At 53.6% G+C, this 13,459-nt stretch overlaps 5 protein-coding genes across 5 annotated transcripts; 4 read left to right on the top strand and 1 right to left on the bottom strand.

Annotated features, from left to right (window-relative positions):
• Window positions 1-124: 124 nt before the first annotated feature.
• Window positions 125-1,792, top strand: AYL99_01262 (hypothetical protein; the record flags this gene model as incomplete). Its single annotated transcript, XM_018832778.1, has 2 exons — window positions 125-534; window positions 592-1,792. 2 exons carry the CDS (start codon window positions 125-127, stop codon window positions 1,790-1,792), a joined length of 1,611 nt encoding a protein of 536 aa, XP_018698657.1.
• A 929-nt stretch (window positions 1,793-2,721) lies between these two features.
• AYL99_01261 (hypothetical protein) lies at window positions 2,722-4,422 on the top strand (the record flags this gene model as incomplete). The annotated part of the gene is made up of 1 exon (XM_018832777.1): window positions 2,722-4,422. The coding sequence occupies one exon, from the start codon at window positions 2,722-2,724 to the stop codon at window positions 4,420-4,422; it is 1,701 nt and encodes a 566-aa protein (XP_018698656.1).
• Window positions 4,423-4,520: 98 nt separating this feature from the next.
• On the bottom strand, window positions 4,521-6,230 carry AYL99_01260 (hypothetical protein; the record flags this gene model as incomplete). The annotated part of the gene is made up of 1 exon (XM_018832776.1): window positions 4,521-6,230. The coding sequence occupies one exon, from the start codon at window positions 6,228-6,230 to the stop codon at window positions 4,521-4,523; it is 1,710 nt and encodes a 569-aa protein (XP_018698655.1).
• A 686-nt stretch (window positions 6,231-6,916) lies between these two features.
• Window positions 6,917-11,941, top strand: AYL99_01259 (hypothetical protein; the record flags this gene model as incomplete). The annotated part of the gene is made up of 1 exon (XM_018832775.1): window positions 6,917-11,941. One exon carries the CDS (start codon window positions 6,917-6,919, stop codon window positions 11,939-11,941), a length of 5,025 nt encoding a protein of 1,674 aa, XP_018698654.1.
• A 434-nt stretch (window positions 11,942-12,375) lies between these two features.
• On the top strand, window positions 12,376-12,995 carry AYL99_01258 (hypothetical protein; the record flags this gene model as incomplete). Its single annotated transcript, XM_018832774.1, has 3 exons — window positions 12,376-12,539; window positions 12,657-12,762; window positions 12,918-12,995. 3 exons carry the CDS (start codon window positions 12,376-12,378, stop codon window positions 12,993-12,995), a joined length of 348 nt encoding a protein of 115 aa, XP_018698653.1.
• Window positions 12,996-13,459: the final 464 nt, after the last annotated feature.

Below are 13,459 nucleotides of genomic sequence, written 5' to 3'. Positions count from 1 at the left end.
AGGACTCTGTCATCGTACCGCAACCACCGCAAAGCCGCGATCACTCTTCTCGACCCTCCCAGTGAGGCGAATCTCCTTTCTCCTGCCCTTATACATCCATCCCTCAGACTCCCTCTCTCTTAGAATGTCGACCATCGCCCTCGAGACGCCGCTGGCCGAAGCGCTCAGCAGCGCTGTGCACTCCAAGATTGTGGAAGAAGGCTGGACACAAGATGATGACACTTCGTTAGCCGAATATATCGTTCTCATGCTCGCCAACGGAAAGACCCAGAATCAAATTGCATCAGAGCTTGCTGGCGAGCTATTGCAGGACGCGAAGGGAACAACCGAGTTCGCGCAATGGCTTTTCGATCAAGTCAATCTTCTGTCTGGAGGCGCGACCGCTGCTGATGCGACGACAACATCACACTCTTCAGAACAACCGGCGCAAGGCACTGCGCCCACGTCGCTATCGTCAGGCACTACAGAGAATGGAAACTCTTCAATACCTGCCGCATACGACATGGATATGGTTGACAATGCTCCTGAAAATGCGTACGTGGCGCTCCAATCTAGGCAATTTATCAAGTCCCATGCTAACATCCTTCGCAGACCTCGAGGTCCCAAAGGTTTACACGGTGGCCGACCTGCTGGCAGGGGCGGGCGAGGCGGTGCAATTAACAAATCCGGCGATTCAGCTCTACACCGAACCCGCGGCAACGACCGAATAAACAGCCATAGCAATATGCGCGGCGCGCCAAAAGGACCCCGCAACGTCCAGAGCAGAGATGTGCGCCCTGGCATGCAAAAGGCACTGAACATGGGCATGTCAGGTTCTGCTCAGGGGATGCAGAACGCGATGATGATGAACGGGGCACAACAAGGTCAAGGGATGATGCAGATGACCCCGCAGCAACAGATGGAATTCATGGCTATGATGGAACAACAGACTCGCATGCTGGCACAGTTTACTGGAATGATGCCAGGAGCGGCGAACCCGGCCTTCTCACCAGGCACCAACCAGCCGAATAATAATCAAGGCCGGTCCTTGTTTGATAGAGTCGAACCTGGGCGAGGCCGCGGAGGTGGTCGGGGTCGGGGCCGAGGAGGTAACAGCCAGAATGGCCATATCAAGTCGCCGGCGAAAACAAGCGACCAAGACACAGCCATGGAAGGCGATGGTCAGACGCCTGGCACCGAGACAGCCACGACAGATGCACAGATGACTGGCGAGAGTGAACGAAAGCCACAAGATCCGTCCACCACCATGTGCCACTTCAATCTCCGCTGTACCAACAAAGATTGCCCTTACGTCCACCAATCTCCAGCGGCACCTGAGGGAACGATTGTCGACATGACCGAGACATGCACGTTTGGTCCTGCCTGCAAGAACTCGAAGTGTGTTGGCAAACATCCTTCGCCGGCGCAAGTCAGGGCATTCCAGGCACAAGAGCTGTGCAAGTTCTTTCCGAACTGTACCAAGCTCAACTGCCCGTTCAAGCACCCGACCATGCCCTTGTGCAAGTTCGGTGCCAACTGCAAGACTCCCAACTGCCCGTTCACACACTTGCAGGTACCCTGCCGCTTCAACCCGTGTACGAACCTGAGATGTCCATACAAGCATGAACCGGGACAGCAAAAGACGACTAATTTTGCCGATTACACTTGGACACCGGATAAGCAGACCGAACAGGACGCAACAAAGCAACATGTCAGTGACAGGAAGTTTGTGGACGATCAAGCTGGGGAGGAGGAACTCATCAAGCCAGAGACGGGTACAGACACGCCGATACGGGAGGAGGTCATCACTTAGGGGGAGGCCAACCAGCTGAATGAAGAAAGATGTCGGCAGGATAGAACACGGTTTGGGAAGGCGAGATGATGCTTCGTCATCAGCCGAATGTATTTGTACATTATGACCTCAAAGCATACAACCGGGTACCGAACCTGTGCCAGGTTGACTTGGGTTTTCTGATAATGATGGATCAGGACGGATGGCCCTTGACGCCGACAGGGGTTTGGAATCAAAAGAACGAACCATTCCGGGACTGCGCTACGTACGTATTGGATCTGACTCGGTATTGATGATGTACTGTCCATTTCTCGTGGTCCTTTGTCTTTTGTTTTGTTGTTGTATCTGTTTGTAGGATTGTCGTATATCACAAATGCCACTGCATGAATACGCGTGACAAAGGCCCTCTGCTGATACATACCTGCAAGCCCTAGGCACTCTCTCCTTTTCATTTCTTTCCTTCTCCAGACTCCTGGTAATAGTACTCGCCATACGTCGTTGCCCGTGGCGTCGTGCCAGACTCAAAGCGTATGCTGCATAGACACGCTGTGCGGAGTACGAGGTACAGTATGTACAAATCCTAACAGGGCAGCTGGAAGCGAACCAGGTCAGCCATGCCAATCATACAAATCGTGCTGCATATAAGAAAAGACCCGCTGACACTGATGGGTACTGTACCATATTTTCGGAAATAATTAATTGTACGGTGTGTGAGCGTCGAATGGGGGATTATATACAAAGGATTTGCGCCGGACTAGGCAATCTTCATTCGTGCTGCACATTTATTTACTTATTGTTCTGTTCTATTCTATTCTTCCCTTTCCTCCCTCCACCCACCTGGGTCATCTCAGCTGCATATTTGACGCAGAAACCAACCCCTGCCGGAGACGACGACGGGTGCGAAACTGCAATAAAGAAACCCTAAGAAGGGGTAGGAGACCGGAGACCCCATGGACCCGCGAACGACGGGCCTCGCGGAGGTCTTGAGGACGCTGCAGAGGATACTATCTTCGCCTGACCTTGCTGTCTCGGAGTACTTGGAGCCCTTGTCAGAGGACGGGGCGACGACGACAAACAGGTTTCCGGTCTTGCCTCGAGAAATGCCGGCTGTTCCGCTGGCCAGACTCGATCGGACGCTCCCTGCTGCTTCACTCTCACATGCAGAAGATGGCAAGAACGACGATGATACTCTCGCAAGCCTAGCAGAGCACTTCACGACCAGAATCCTCCCATATCTCAACCTCAGCTCGCTCTCGCCCAACTACTACGGCTTCGTGACCGGCGGCGCCACCCCGGCGGCGCTGCTGGGCGAGTTCCTCAGCTCTGTCTACGACCAAAACGTCCAGGTCCACCTCCCGCGCGAAACCATGGCGACGACCCTCGAAGTGGCCACCCTGAACCTGCTCGTGGAGTTGTTCCGGCTGCCGGACGCGGAGTGGGGGATTGGACAACGCAGCTCGGGCGGCGGGGGGACGTTTACCACCGGCGCCACGGCGAGCAACGTCCTCGGCCTGGCACTGGGGAGGGAGTTCGTGCTCCGCCGGGCCCTGCAGAGGCGAGGCATCCCAAATGGTGGCGACTTGAGCTGTGGCGAGCAGGGTGTCGCGGAGCTCATGCACCAGGCCGGTCTCCGGAAGATCCAGGTGCTCAGCACGCTGCCGCATTCCAGCATTGCCAAAGCAGCCAGCATCGTCGGGATCGGACGGAAGAACGTCATCTCCGTTTCCTCCCCGGAGGGCGACGGCCTGCAGATCGACATAAAGCGCTTGGGCGTGGAGGCCGCCAGACCGGACGTTGCCAACATCCTGGCCATCTCGGCCGGCGAGGTCAACACGGGCCGCTTCGCCACGGACTCGTTCGACCAAATGACCCGACTTCGCCGCATATGTGACGAGTTCGGCATCTGGATCCACGTTGACGGTGCGTTTGGGCTCTTTGGGCGCGTCTTCCCTTCCGACGACAACTACGACGGCAACGCCGAATTCGACGCGGTGATACGTGGAGTCGCAGGCCTCGAGCTCGCCGATTCGATCACCGGCGACTGTCACAAACTGCTCAACGTCCCCTACGACTGTGGCGTCTTCTTCACCCGCCACAAGACTCTGTGCGAAGATGTCTTCCGGAACGGCAACGCGGCATATCTCACCAGCGCCACCGCCCCTGCTAGCACCTTGCCGGGCAACGCAGACGCGGGTGGGGATGCCTACGATGCAATCCAAAGCCCGTTGAACATCGGCATCGAGAACTCGCGTAGATTCCGCGCACTGCCTGTATATGCGACGCTCGTGGCTTACGGAAGAGCGGGCTATCTGGATATGTTGAAACGGCAGATCAGGCTGGCGAGGAGGGTGAGCAGTTGGCTCCTCAGAGACGAAAGGTTCGACCTCCTACCAATGCAGAGTGGCGGGGAGATCGAACAAGACACTCTGGTCAGGACATTTATTGTGGTCTTGTTTAGGTTGAAGGATGAGAGCCTGATGAGGACCTTTGTGAGCAGGGTGAATCACACCGGGCTGATCTATATGACGGGGACGGTGTGGGATGGGAAGCCCGCAGCAAGAATTGCCATAAGTAACTGGAAGGTCGATCTCGAGAGAGATGGCAAGTTGATCGAGGAGGTCCTAGACGAAGTGGCTGGAGGACGGCGGTGAAGCAGCAGCCTTGGAAGGCAATGACGAAGGCTAGATTGAGCGTTGTCAGGGGCATTGCTTCCAGTTGCAAGCCCGCGGTAATACAATATATATAGATATTAGAATACCGCACCACCAATAATAAAAATCCGCTCCTCCTCTTTCTGCACCCATTGCACAACCTTGTTTGCACTCTGTGCCAATGCATTCCTCGACGCCGAGGGACCGGCCACACAATAGAGTTCAAACATGGGCGTAACCCAAGCCAATGCCGTTGCTGACACTCCAACGCTATGGTGGACCTTGACCGCGGCGTGTTTGGCATGCACACTGGCGTGAAGATTGTGATACAAGGACATTAATCGTCGACGTTGTTTCAGTGTCTCGAAGCCTGGCGAGAAAGACGGCATGAAAAACTGCACATTGCCCTTTGATTTGTATAGAAAATGTCTCAGGACGGTGCCGGCGATGATGTCTGTGGGTGCGGGTCGGCCAGCCTGCACTGCCGCATGGATGATGTGCATGCTCTTGTTCCGGTGAAATTCGTGGACAAGGTAATTCTTCATGCTTTGCAAGTCTTCGAAGCTCTCCCTGTTGGCACTTAGGAGGATGATCGCCACCGAGTCCTCTTTGGCGATACGTTCGTTCTGGGCCATTTCGCGGACCTGCTCCCCTCCCATGTCGAGGAAACTGACATACATGTACAGATAGCCGGTGTTGTTGAAGCCGGGAAGACAAACGGGTATCCAAGAGTCTCCTCCACCAGCCTTGACTCCCTCAGCTTCGAAGAGCATGTTGAAAATCAGTTGCAGATCACTTGGGTGCAGAGAGTGTTTCTTTGGCCGGATGACGCTGACCAGTCGCCCTCCAGCAACCACAAGACCGTACAGCAAGTCGTCCACCCGAGCTTTGATCATCGTACTGTTGATAATGTTGCGGTGCGACTTTCTGATCTTCAAACATTCAAGAGCAGACAAGAGTGCAGACGGTGAGCCTCGCGTAAAGCTGTCCGCCAGCGAGGACAGGAGGACTTCGGTGCCTTGCAAGGGTCGTCTGAGGTCGGTCGAGGGGCGAACCGAGAAAATATGCGTCAACGTCGGTAAGGTCAGAGTCGACAAGATCTGCATATAAAGAGCTTCAAGCTGACCTCGGACCTGTGCCTCGCTCTCCGGAAGGTTTGTGATTCCTACGAGAAACAGATTTGTCTGTGAGAGGACGACAAACAAAACGCCATCTGCCTGGAAACTTCCCAGCTGGTCACCCGCATCGGAATACGAGGAGATGATAGCCTGAATGATACCAACATAACTCGAGATGACCGCGTCGGATCCATGCCTAGTATAAATAGGCTTACCGGCTGCAGATAGGATGATGAAGTGCTTGCGCTTGGACGTCCAGAGCTTTTGGGCTGCCTCTTCACCCACAATCTTCTCGTCTACCTCTTCAAACTCGTTATCAAAATCGACGTCACCTTCGTCGTACAGGCTGTCCGACTCTGCCTCGAACAATCCTTGGGAGCTGCTGACCGATGCAGAAAGGGTTTGTTCCTCTTGGAGGCCTCCCTCAAATATGCTTTCTGTATCTTGGATATATCGGCCTATGGGTGCATAGCTTCTGACGCTGGAGCTGTCTTCTCCCACATCACTGGTTTTGTTGCTGGTGGAGGGCCGAATGGAATGGCTGGAAGGTGTACGAGAAGCACTGACGCGCAGCTCCTTGGAGCCGTCGGGCCGGTTGTAAGCGTTGACATCGGTCATGGACACGGCCGTCGTTGCCCCTGCAATAAGGCCTCGAGTAGGAGGGCGAGAAGAGTGGCCTGTAGAGGGCATGGTGTGCATGAGGCTTAATTCGCTTGGTCTGGGAGGAAGGGGAGGTCGGTCTCCCTCTGAGGCGATCGAGGTCTGACGACTCCTGGTAGTCCCAGGAGTGCTATTGTCCGTACCACCCATCGTGGAGGCTGGGGCACTGGAAACTGTCTTCATCAGTTTGTTGTTGTCAAGTTGTCGGCTGTCCAGTTTTGGGCCTAGCCTCCATCATAGGCGCTCTTTCCCGCGTTTCGGTCATTGCTCATGACATTCATGATCGCAGGGAAAGAATCCTGGCATCACATCGGAGAGTCAATTGACGATGATGACCAGGATGCCAATGAGAAGAGGTCATGGCCAGTGGACTGCGGATCGATGATGATGAAGGACGATAGACGATGGCGCGGGCGTTAGGCTTGGCGGGAGCCTTTTTCGACAGGACCACCGTGTCTTTGCCAACGTCCGTGTCTCTCATATACATGTATATCGCCGAAATCCAGTCAGGATTGCTCTAGTTCTCACTGTGAATTCTACTCGATATCTCGGACAGATCATGATAGTTGTGAACCCTCTCCGACAACACCGTGTTCTCGAGTTGTCACATCGTCGACCTCGCTCACCCCCTTAATACAAAGCCTCGATGGACAACAGCTTGACCTGCCAGTAATTGAAACTGGCGATGCCAGTACTCTGTTGCCGACAAGCTCGCAATGACTACTGACGCGAAAGCGATTCGCCGCTATCATGCGGGTGTTGAGAGGGCTCTGGGCCTCTGGGATGCCACAAATGAATGGGCTGACTATATTGCCTTTCTAAGTCGGCTGGCAAAAGCTCTGCAAGCATCTCCACCTGACGCAGAAGTCCCATTCAAGTCGACTTTGGCCAAGTATCTGGCACTATGTCTGAAACCATCTCTGCCATCAGGAGTGCACCAGAAGGCCCTGGAGGTGTACAACCTAGTATTCTCCCTGCTCGGGACTGACGGACTGTCTCGAGACCTGCCCATTTGGTTTCCTGGAGTTTCACATACTCTCACGTTTGCCACACTGACAACGAGGCCTCTATTCCTTTCCCTCTACGATGAGCATATCCTTCGACTGCCCAGCCATGCTCTAAGGCCTGCCTTAAGGGCGATCATCCTGTCTCTGCTCCCAGGAATAGAAGAGGAGAACAGTGAAGATTTTGACCGCACCTTGAGCACAGTCAACCATCTACGACAGATCTTTGCTGATGACGGCAATGAGGAGTTCTTCTGGCAAAGCCTGTTCCTGGCCTCCATCACGAGTACGTCCAAGCGTCCAGGTGCATTGGTCTACCTGATAAGGCAGCTCCCCAAACTAGGTCCGGTAGCAGGTCAGCCGTCTGGCGACGTCACTCAGGAACAAGAATCAACTGAAGCGTTGCGAGCGGCCATCAAATCTGTGACTGCTCCTGAGCCTGGATTGCTTGTTCGATGCTTTGCTACGGGGCTTCAGGATGAACAACCTCTAGTTCAACGCGGTTTTCTCGATCTCTTAGTATCCCATCTGCCTCTCAATGCTCCGATACTCCAATCACTTGTTGTACCATCGGACTTGGACATCCTTGTCATGTCTGCGATGTCGGTTGTCCTCAGAAGAGATATGAGTCTCAACCGCCGCTTGTGGACCTGGTTCATTGGCAGAGAAGACAAGCGAGAAGGGTCGACAGACATCGTGCCTGGCTCAGGGATCGAGGCGGCAACACCCACAGTCTCGAAAATGCAGGACAAGGCGCATACGAGGCATGACTACTTTGCTGCGTATGGCCTAAAGCCCGTAATCCGAAGCCTGGAGAAAATGCTTCACAGGGAGTCACTGTCGCCTGTCGACAGAGCCCGTCCTTTCCGGATCATGCTTTCACTGATGGACCGCTGGATCATCGGAAAGCTGCCTGTCGAGGAACTGTTCGTTCCTGCAATGCAGGATTTACAGAAGTATCAGACAGCCGCTCCTTCGCAGTCGTCATTTGACGAGGTCTTTAGGAGTGCCAATGTGTTCTTCGACGCAATTGAACCCCAGTTGATCACCAATCAGCTCTTCGGCCTTCTTGTACGAGGGGATCTGAATCTTATTGAGTTTATCTTCTCAAATTTCAACTTGCAAGAAGAGGAAATGACGACCATTCATTTACCCATGCTGTGCCTGGCAATCTCGGAAATGCTCCTCGAGGGGATAAAATCTGACCCGCACGAGGCCAGTGGCCGAGATGATTCCTACCAAGAGCGATTAGCAACGCTCCTGGAGGCCATCTTGACCTTATTGCCACCTCATCCGGGAGGTGCTTCCTCCGAAGCATCAGGTCAAATACCGGAGGAGGGCTGGCTGATGAAGCTGAAGACGCTTTACGAAGAGTCGTCCTACGCGAAAAAGGCTATTTTTGACCTGATCCCTCCGACTGCCGCCGCTCAAATTCTTCTTCGAAACATTGCACTCATCATTCTGGACTGCTTGAATCACCCATCCAGCAAGACACTGCTCGGACCTCTCACCAACAGTCTCGTCAAGGCGATAGCCAGAACCAGCAACTTCGAGCCATTGCGTGAACTTGGACTTGGAAATCGACTATATGATTTACTGAGGCTCCCCGCAGAAGACATCAATGTCAAATACGAAACTGTTCGAACCACCGCAAGGATAGTGGATAGCTTGCATATATTCGACCCGAGCAGGTCGACTTTGACAGAGTCTTACCTTCTTCGGCTGATACCGGAACTCATCGCGCAACTGTGGGAGGTTCTTCTACCCTCCACACCACAATTCCACGTCGAGGCTGTGGAACAGATCTGGAACCTTCGCATGATCTCCCAACAACTTCTCCTCGTGGACAGCAAAATAACGGATCTCATGTGCGAACAAGACCAGGACCGTCCGTGTCTCGAAGATCAACTGGCACGGTTCTCGACCCTGTGGACGCATACCCGCTTTCCGGAGGTCAACGTCGAGCTGTTTGCTGCCAAAAATGACGGCACTGACGACGAGGTGCCCTGGTCTCTGCTGCGGCAGCCGATCTTGAACATGGTTGATGAGCTCGACCCCTCTCTACCAGAGGATCGGCGGCGGACTTGGTTGACAAGCCTTCCATCAATTCGACCCGTCTTTAAAATCATCTATTCTGAGTCTACCAATACATCGAACGCTCAACTCTCACTGCTTGCTTTGCACAGACTTCGAAAGATCTTGACTCTCGCACGGCAGTCGAACGTGCAGCGGAACGAGCTCTTCGGACGTGACGGATTTTCTGAAGCAGTGCTAGACATGTGCATTGAGCACATCGCAGGCGGACGGAGGGGAGAAGAAAGCTTCACGACAACGTTGTCAATTTTGCGATTGATCATTGAAGAAACTGACGTGCAAGAACACCATGATCTGATCAGCCTCTTATTAAAGCAATTGACCGACATAACCCAGGATAGTACCTCGCAGGAAGAAATACTGGACCTGTTGCGGATAATATTTGCAAGACCCAACTTTGGCAACCCACCCAGTGAACTCATTCCGATCTTGATTTCCGGCATCTCATCCCCAGCTATTGATTCCACGATCGACAAATGGATCACACTTCTGTGTAACACCATTCCGCTGTATACGACTCAAAATCTATTCTCAAATATGCTCAAGCTGACAGCATGTTTTTGTGAACGGACCAGAGACTACTTCATGCTGATGCAACAGCTGTACGAAAGACCGAGGGTAGTCCAAGCCAACGGAGATAAATCTCTCAAAATGGTCAAGCACCCGGAAAGATCAGTCAATAATCTACTTGCCGGGCTTGAATACATTTTAGCAAGAGCGCATACACACCTGGTGGATCACGCTTCTGGGTTAGAGGCAAACCCGAACAGTTCGGAAAAATCTCAGTCGCGCTCGATCGCGAATCATCGATTGACTGTGATTCTTTGCATGCAAGACACGATCAAGTTGTGCGGTGAGATTTGGGCCTGGAGAATGCTCAAAAGGCCATCGATTTCTGCTCCTGACAATAAATCCTTTGCGTATATGTCCACGCGGCTGCGGACCAGAACCCGACGGATCCTGGAGCATCTTGCAGACGCGGAACCACAGGAATGTCTTGAAACGCTGATGGGCATGTGGATTGAGGGGGCTCGTCGAGATTCTCAACAAGACATCACTCTTAATCTGATGCAAAGCCTCGACGGAGCACGACCGAAATTCATGATGCCGGCCACGTTCAACGCGATCTACAACCGGACGAACCCATCAGCGCTCGACCAGTCTCAGAAATCCAGCTTGTCGGTGGACGTTAGTGCACCCGAGTTGATGGCGTTTCTGATAGCGTACACCAGCGCGCTTGAAGATGACCTGCTCGAAGAGATCTGGACCGATTGCACGGCCTTCTTGCGGGAAGTTCTTGCCAACCCTATGCCGCACCGTCAAATCCTGCTGAAGCTTCTGGAATTTGTGGCTGTTCTGTGTCAGAAGATGGAGAACACGAATTTTGGGGAGGTTCTGAAAATGCGGCGCGAACTGAGCGATCTGTGTGCGAGACTTCTCACAGCTATATTTACGATCAGGCCGGCTGGACTTGACTCGGCTGCTCAGCCGATGCCGGACGTTCAACATTCAACAGGGGCGAAGGTCATGCGGCGGAAGGTTTCGTTGCAGGTTGGCAATGCCATTGAGGTTTTGTGTGAAGCCCTGCCTATCATCGGCAATGCGCTCGGAGACCAAGACAGGCTGAATGTCACACTTCCTGGAGTGGCCACCTATGTCACCGGACCAGCCCTGCGATCCAAGCAGTTTCCCCAAACGGTGAATATGGACGTTCTGCAACTTGTCCTTCTCATGGCCAAATCCCAGCCGAACAACAAGGTCTGGAAGAAAGATATCCAGGATGCCCTCAACGACAACAAATTCTTCCAGTCGGCTCCTTGGTTGGCCGAAACGGGATGGCTTCCCGTCTTGAAGCAACTCTGGCTGTCCGATAAAGGGCTCATGGCCGAATTTGTGTCCCGACTGACTCCTCCGACGACGGCAGGGCTGATGTTTGGCGTCGGTGCTGCCGCTGCGCGAACGGAGGCCGACAGGAAGACTCAGCTTAACCTGCGACGGATTGCTCTGCTTCTGTTGGCTGGAGATGTCGACGCGTTCGTGTCAGACCTCGGCCAGATCGTTCACAGACTCGAGGAACTCCTTACGGCAACCCCGTCGTCGTCTCCATCGTCAAGCACCCGCGGAGATGTCTATCTCGTTCTTCGAGCGGTGACGTTGGCGTTTACTCAGGTGCATCTGGTTTCGATATGGCCGATAGTGGACATGGAGCTTCGAGAACTATTCACGAGTGTGCAGAAGGGGGCTGAGGCTGGATCTACGGGCTATTCCCAACTGCAGGGAGCCAAGCTGCTGGACCTGCTCCTTCTCCTGAAGCCAGAAGAGTTCCAACTACACGAATGGTTGTTCGTGACCGACACGGTGGATGCAGTCCATCCTCCACATGACTTCACGTCAACCGCAATTGCCGACCTGATGGTGAGCAAGGGAGGCCATGAGGCGGAGCTTCCTACGGTGGCAGACACTGGAGCCCGAACTCCCTGGCTGTGCACGGACATGACACGGACAAGCGAAGACCCCCTTGCCCTTTTGCGTCCGTTCTTCCGGCAATTGAGCATTCATGCTTTTGAAGACACGTACAGCCTCCAACCACCCGATCTGGCGGCATGTAGGAAGGATCTGCTGGCGGATTTGTTTGTGGACTGAATGATCTCACGGTTATGTGCTGGAATAGAGAATAGAGAAGACCAAGATCATGGCCATGGCCATTTCGGTGCAAGGAGGATGAATGCACGTTGGATTGGATTATGTAGCATTGGTTGTGTGTCTCCTGGTGCTGCTGAGCTAGCACAGCCACCGTTCTACCTCGTACATATTAGTATTATAACTAACCATCGTCATGGCGGTTTTCCCCCCAAAATGTGGAGAAATCTGCTGCTTGTGCCTCCCGGACGGAATATATTGCTCGTCCTCACTATCCTGAAGCGACTCCGCCCGAACGTCTATCCCCATCATAAATTACCGCAATTCACCTCCCTCAATTGTGTGTCAAGCTCGACATCCTCTCCCAACGCGTCTCTCCACCACCAGCCTGCGCCCCTCTGCTACAGATTCAGCTCGACCCTGTCCTCCCGCAAGCTATGGCGTCCCGCGTGCTCGTCCCGCGCCTCTCCTTCGCGTCCCGGACCCTCAGATGCCTTCCTCAGTTCCAATCGAGAACATTCCAGTCCACGAGCCGCAGATTCCAAGAAGCTGGTGCCGCGGCGGTCCCGGTGAAAAAGCCCATGGGAGCTTTCAGAGGAGGGTGAGCTTGCCGCGTTCCTACCGTCGACAGACGAGCGAAATGCCAGGAAAGCTCTCAGGAAGCTCCGGCACAAGATGGATGAGAGAATGAACCGCTAATGCTGCGCCCTCTCCCTAGACTGTTCGGTTTCTTACTCGGTTCGACCCTGGCTGGCGCGTCCGTCTACTATTACATCCTCGAGGAATACAAGGTCTCCAATGAGTTGTTGACGGAGGACATCTATGTACGTGATCCCCCGCCTGTGCTGCCTGCCAACTGCACAAGCTCTTCGCGACATCAATTTTGGACACGCCATGCGCCTAGTAACGACCACTTGATTTCCTCCGCTTCCCCAGAAGCTCTGACCTTTCACACCGGACACTGACATCTCGACCTCAGGCCCTACAAGCGGCCGTGCAGCGCATCCACTCATACGTGACGGAACTGGAAAACAAGATGAACCAGATGAAGAAATGAAGTCGGCTCAGGGGGATGAACAACAAGAGGAACATGTCGATGAGTGAGGCATGATTAGCTGGAACAAGAAAGAAAGGAAGACGGATGAATCAAGGTGGCATCTATCAACTCCGATTTGCAACCTGTTGATGTCCAGTGGAAACACCGCGCGGCATTCCTCCTCTCAGGCCAGGTCGAAGCAAAGCACACAATTTTCCAGTCCAATACGAGAGGGACTCCTGGGGACTGCACCTTTTGCGAGCAAATGTAAAAACAAGATTTATTCCTGAAATTCCGGTCTCTGAGATATCTCTCGTTCAAAGATTCCTCGGTCTAACCGGCCAGACGCAGCTGTTTTCGAACCCACTGATTGACTATCACAGCCCACTGACGATGGCAGGGACCGGAGCGAGGCGAAGACAGACCTCCAGAATCACAAAGCACAGGATCACAATTCCTCTCGTCTGGAATGGGCAATGAACAAG

The sequence above is a fragment of the Fonsecaea erecta genome (genome assembly GCF_001651985.1).
Source record: "Fonsecaea erecta strain CBS 125763 chromosome Unknown Scaff1, whole genome shotgun sequence".
Taxonomy (NCBI): domain Eukaryota; kingdom Fungi; phylum Ascomycota; class Eurotiomycetes; order Chaetothyriales; family Herpotrichiellaceae; genus Fonsecaea; species Fonsecaea erecta.
The sequence above is the reverse complement of the archived record's forward strand: the minus strand, read 5'-3'. Positions and strand labels throughout refer to the sequence as shown.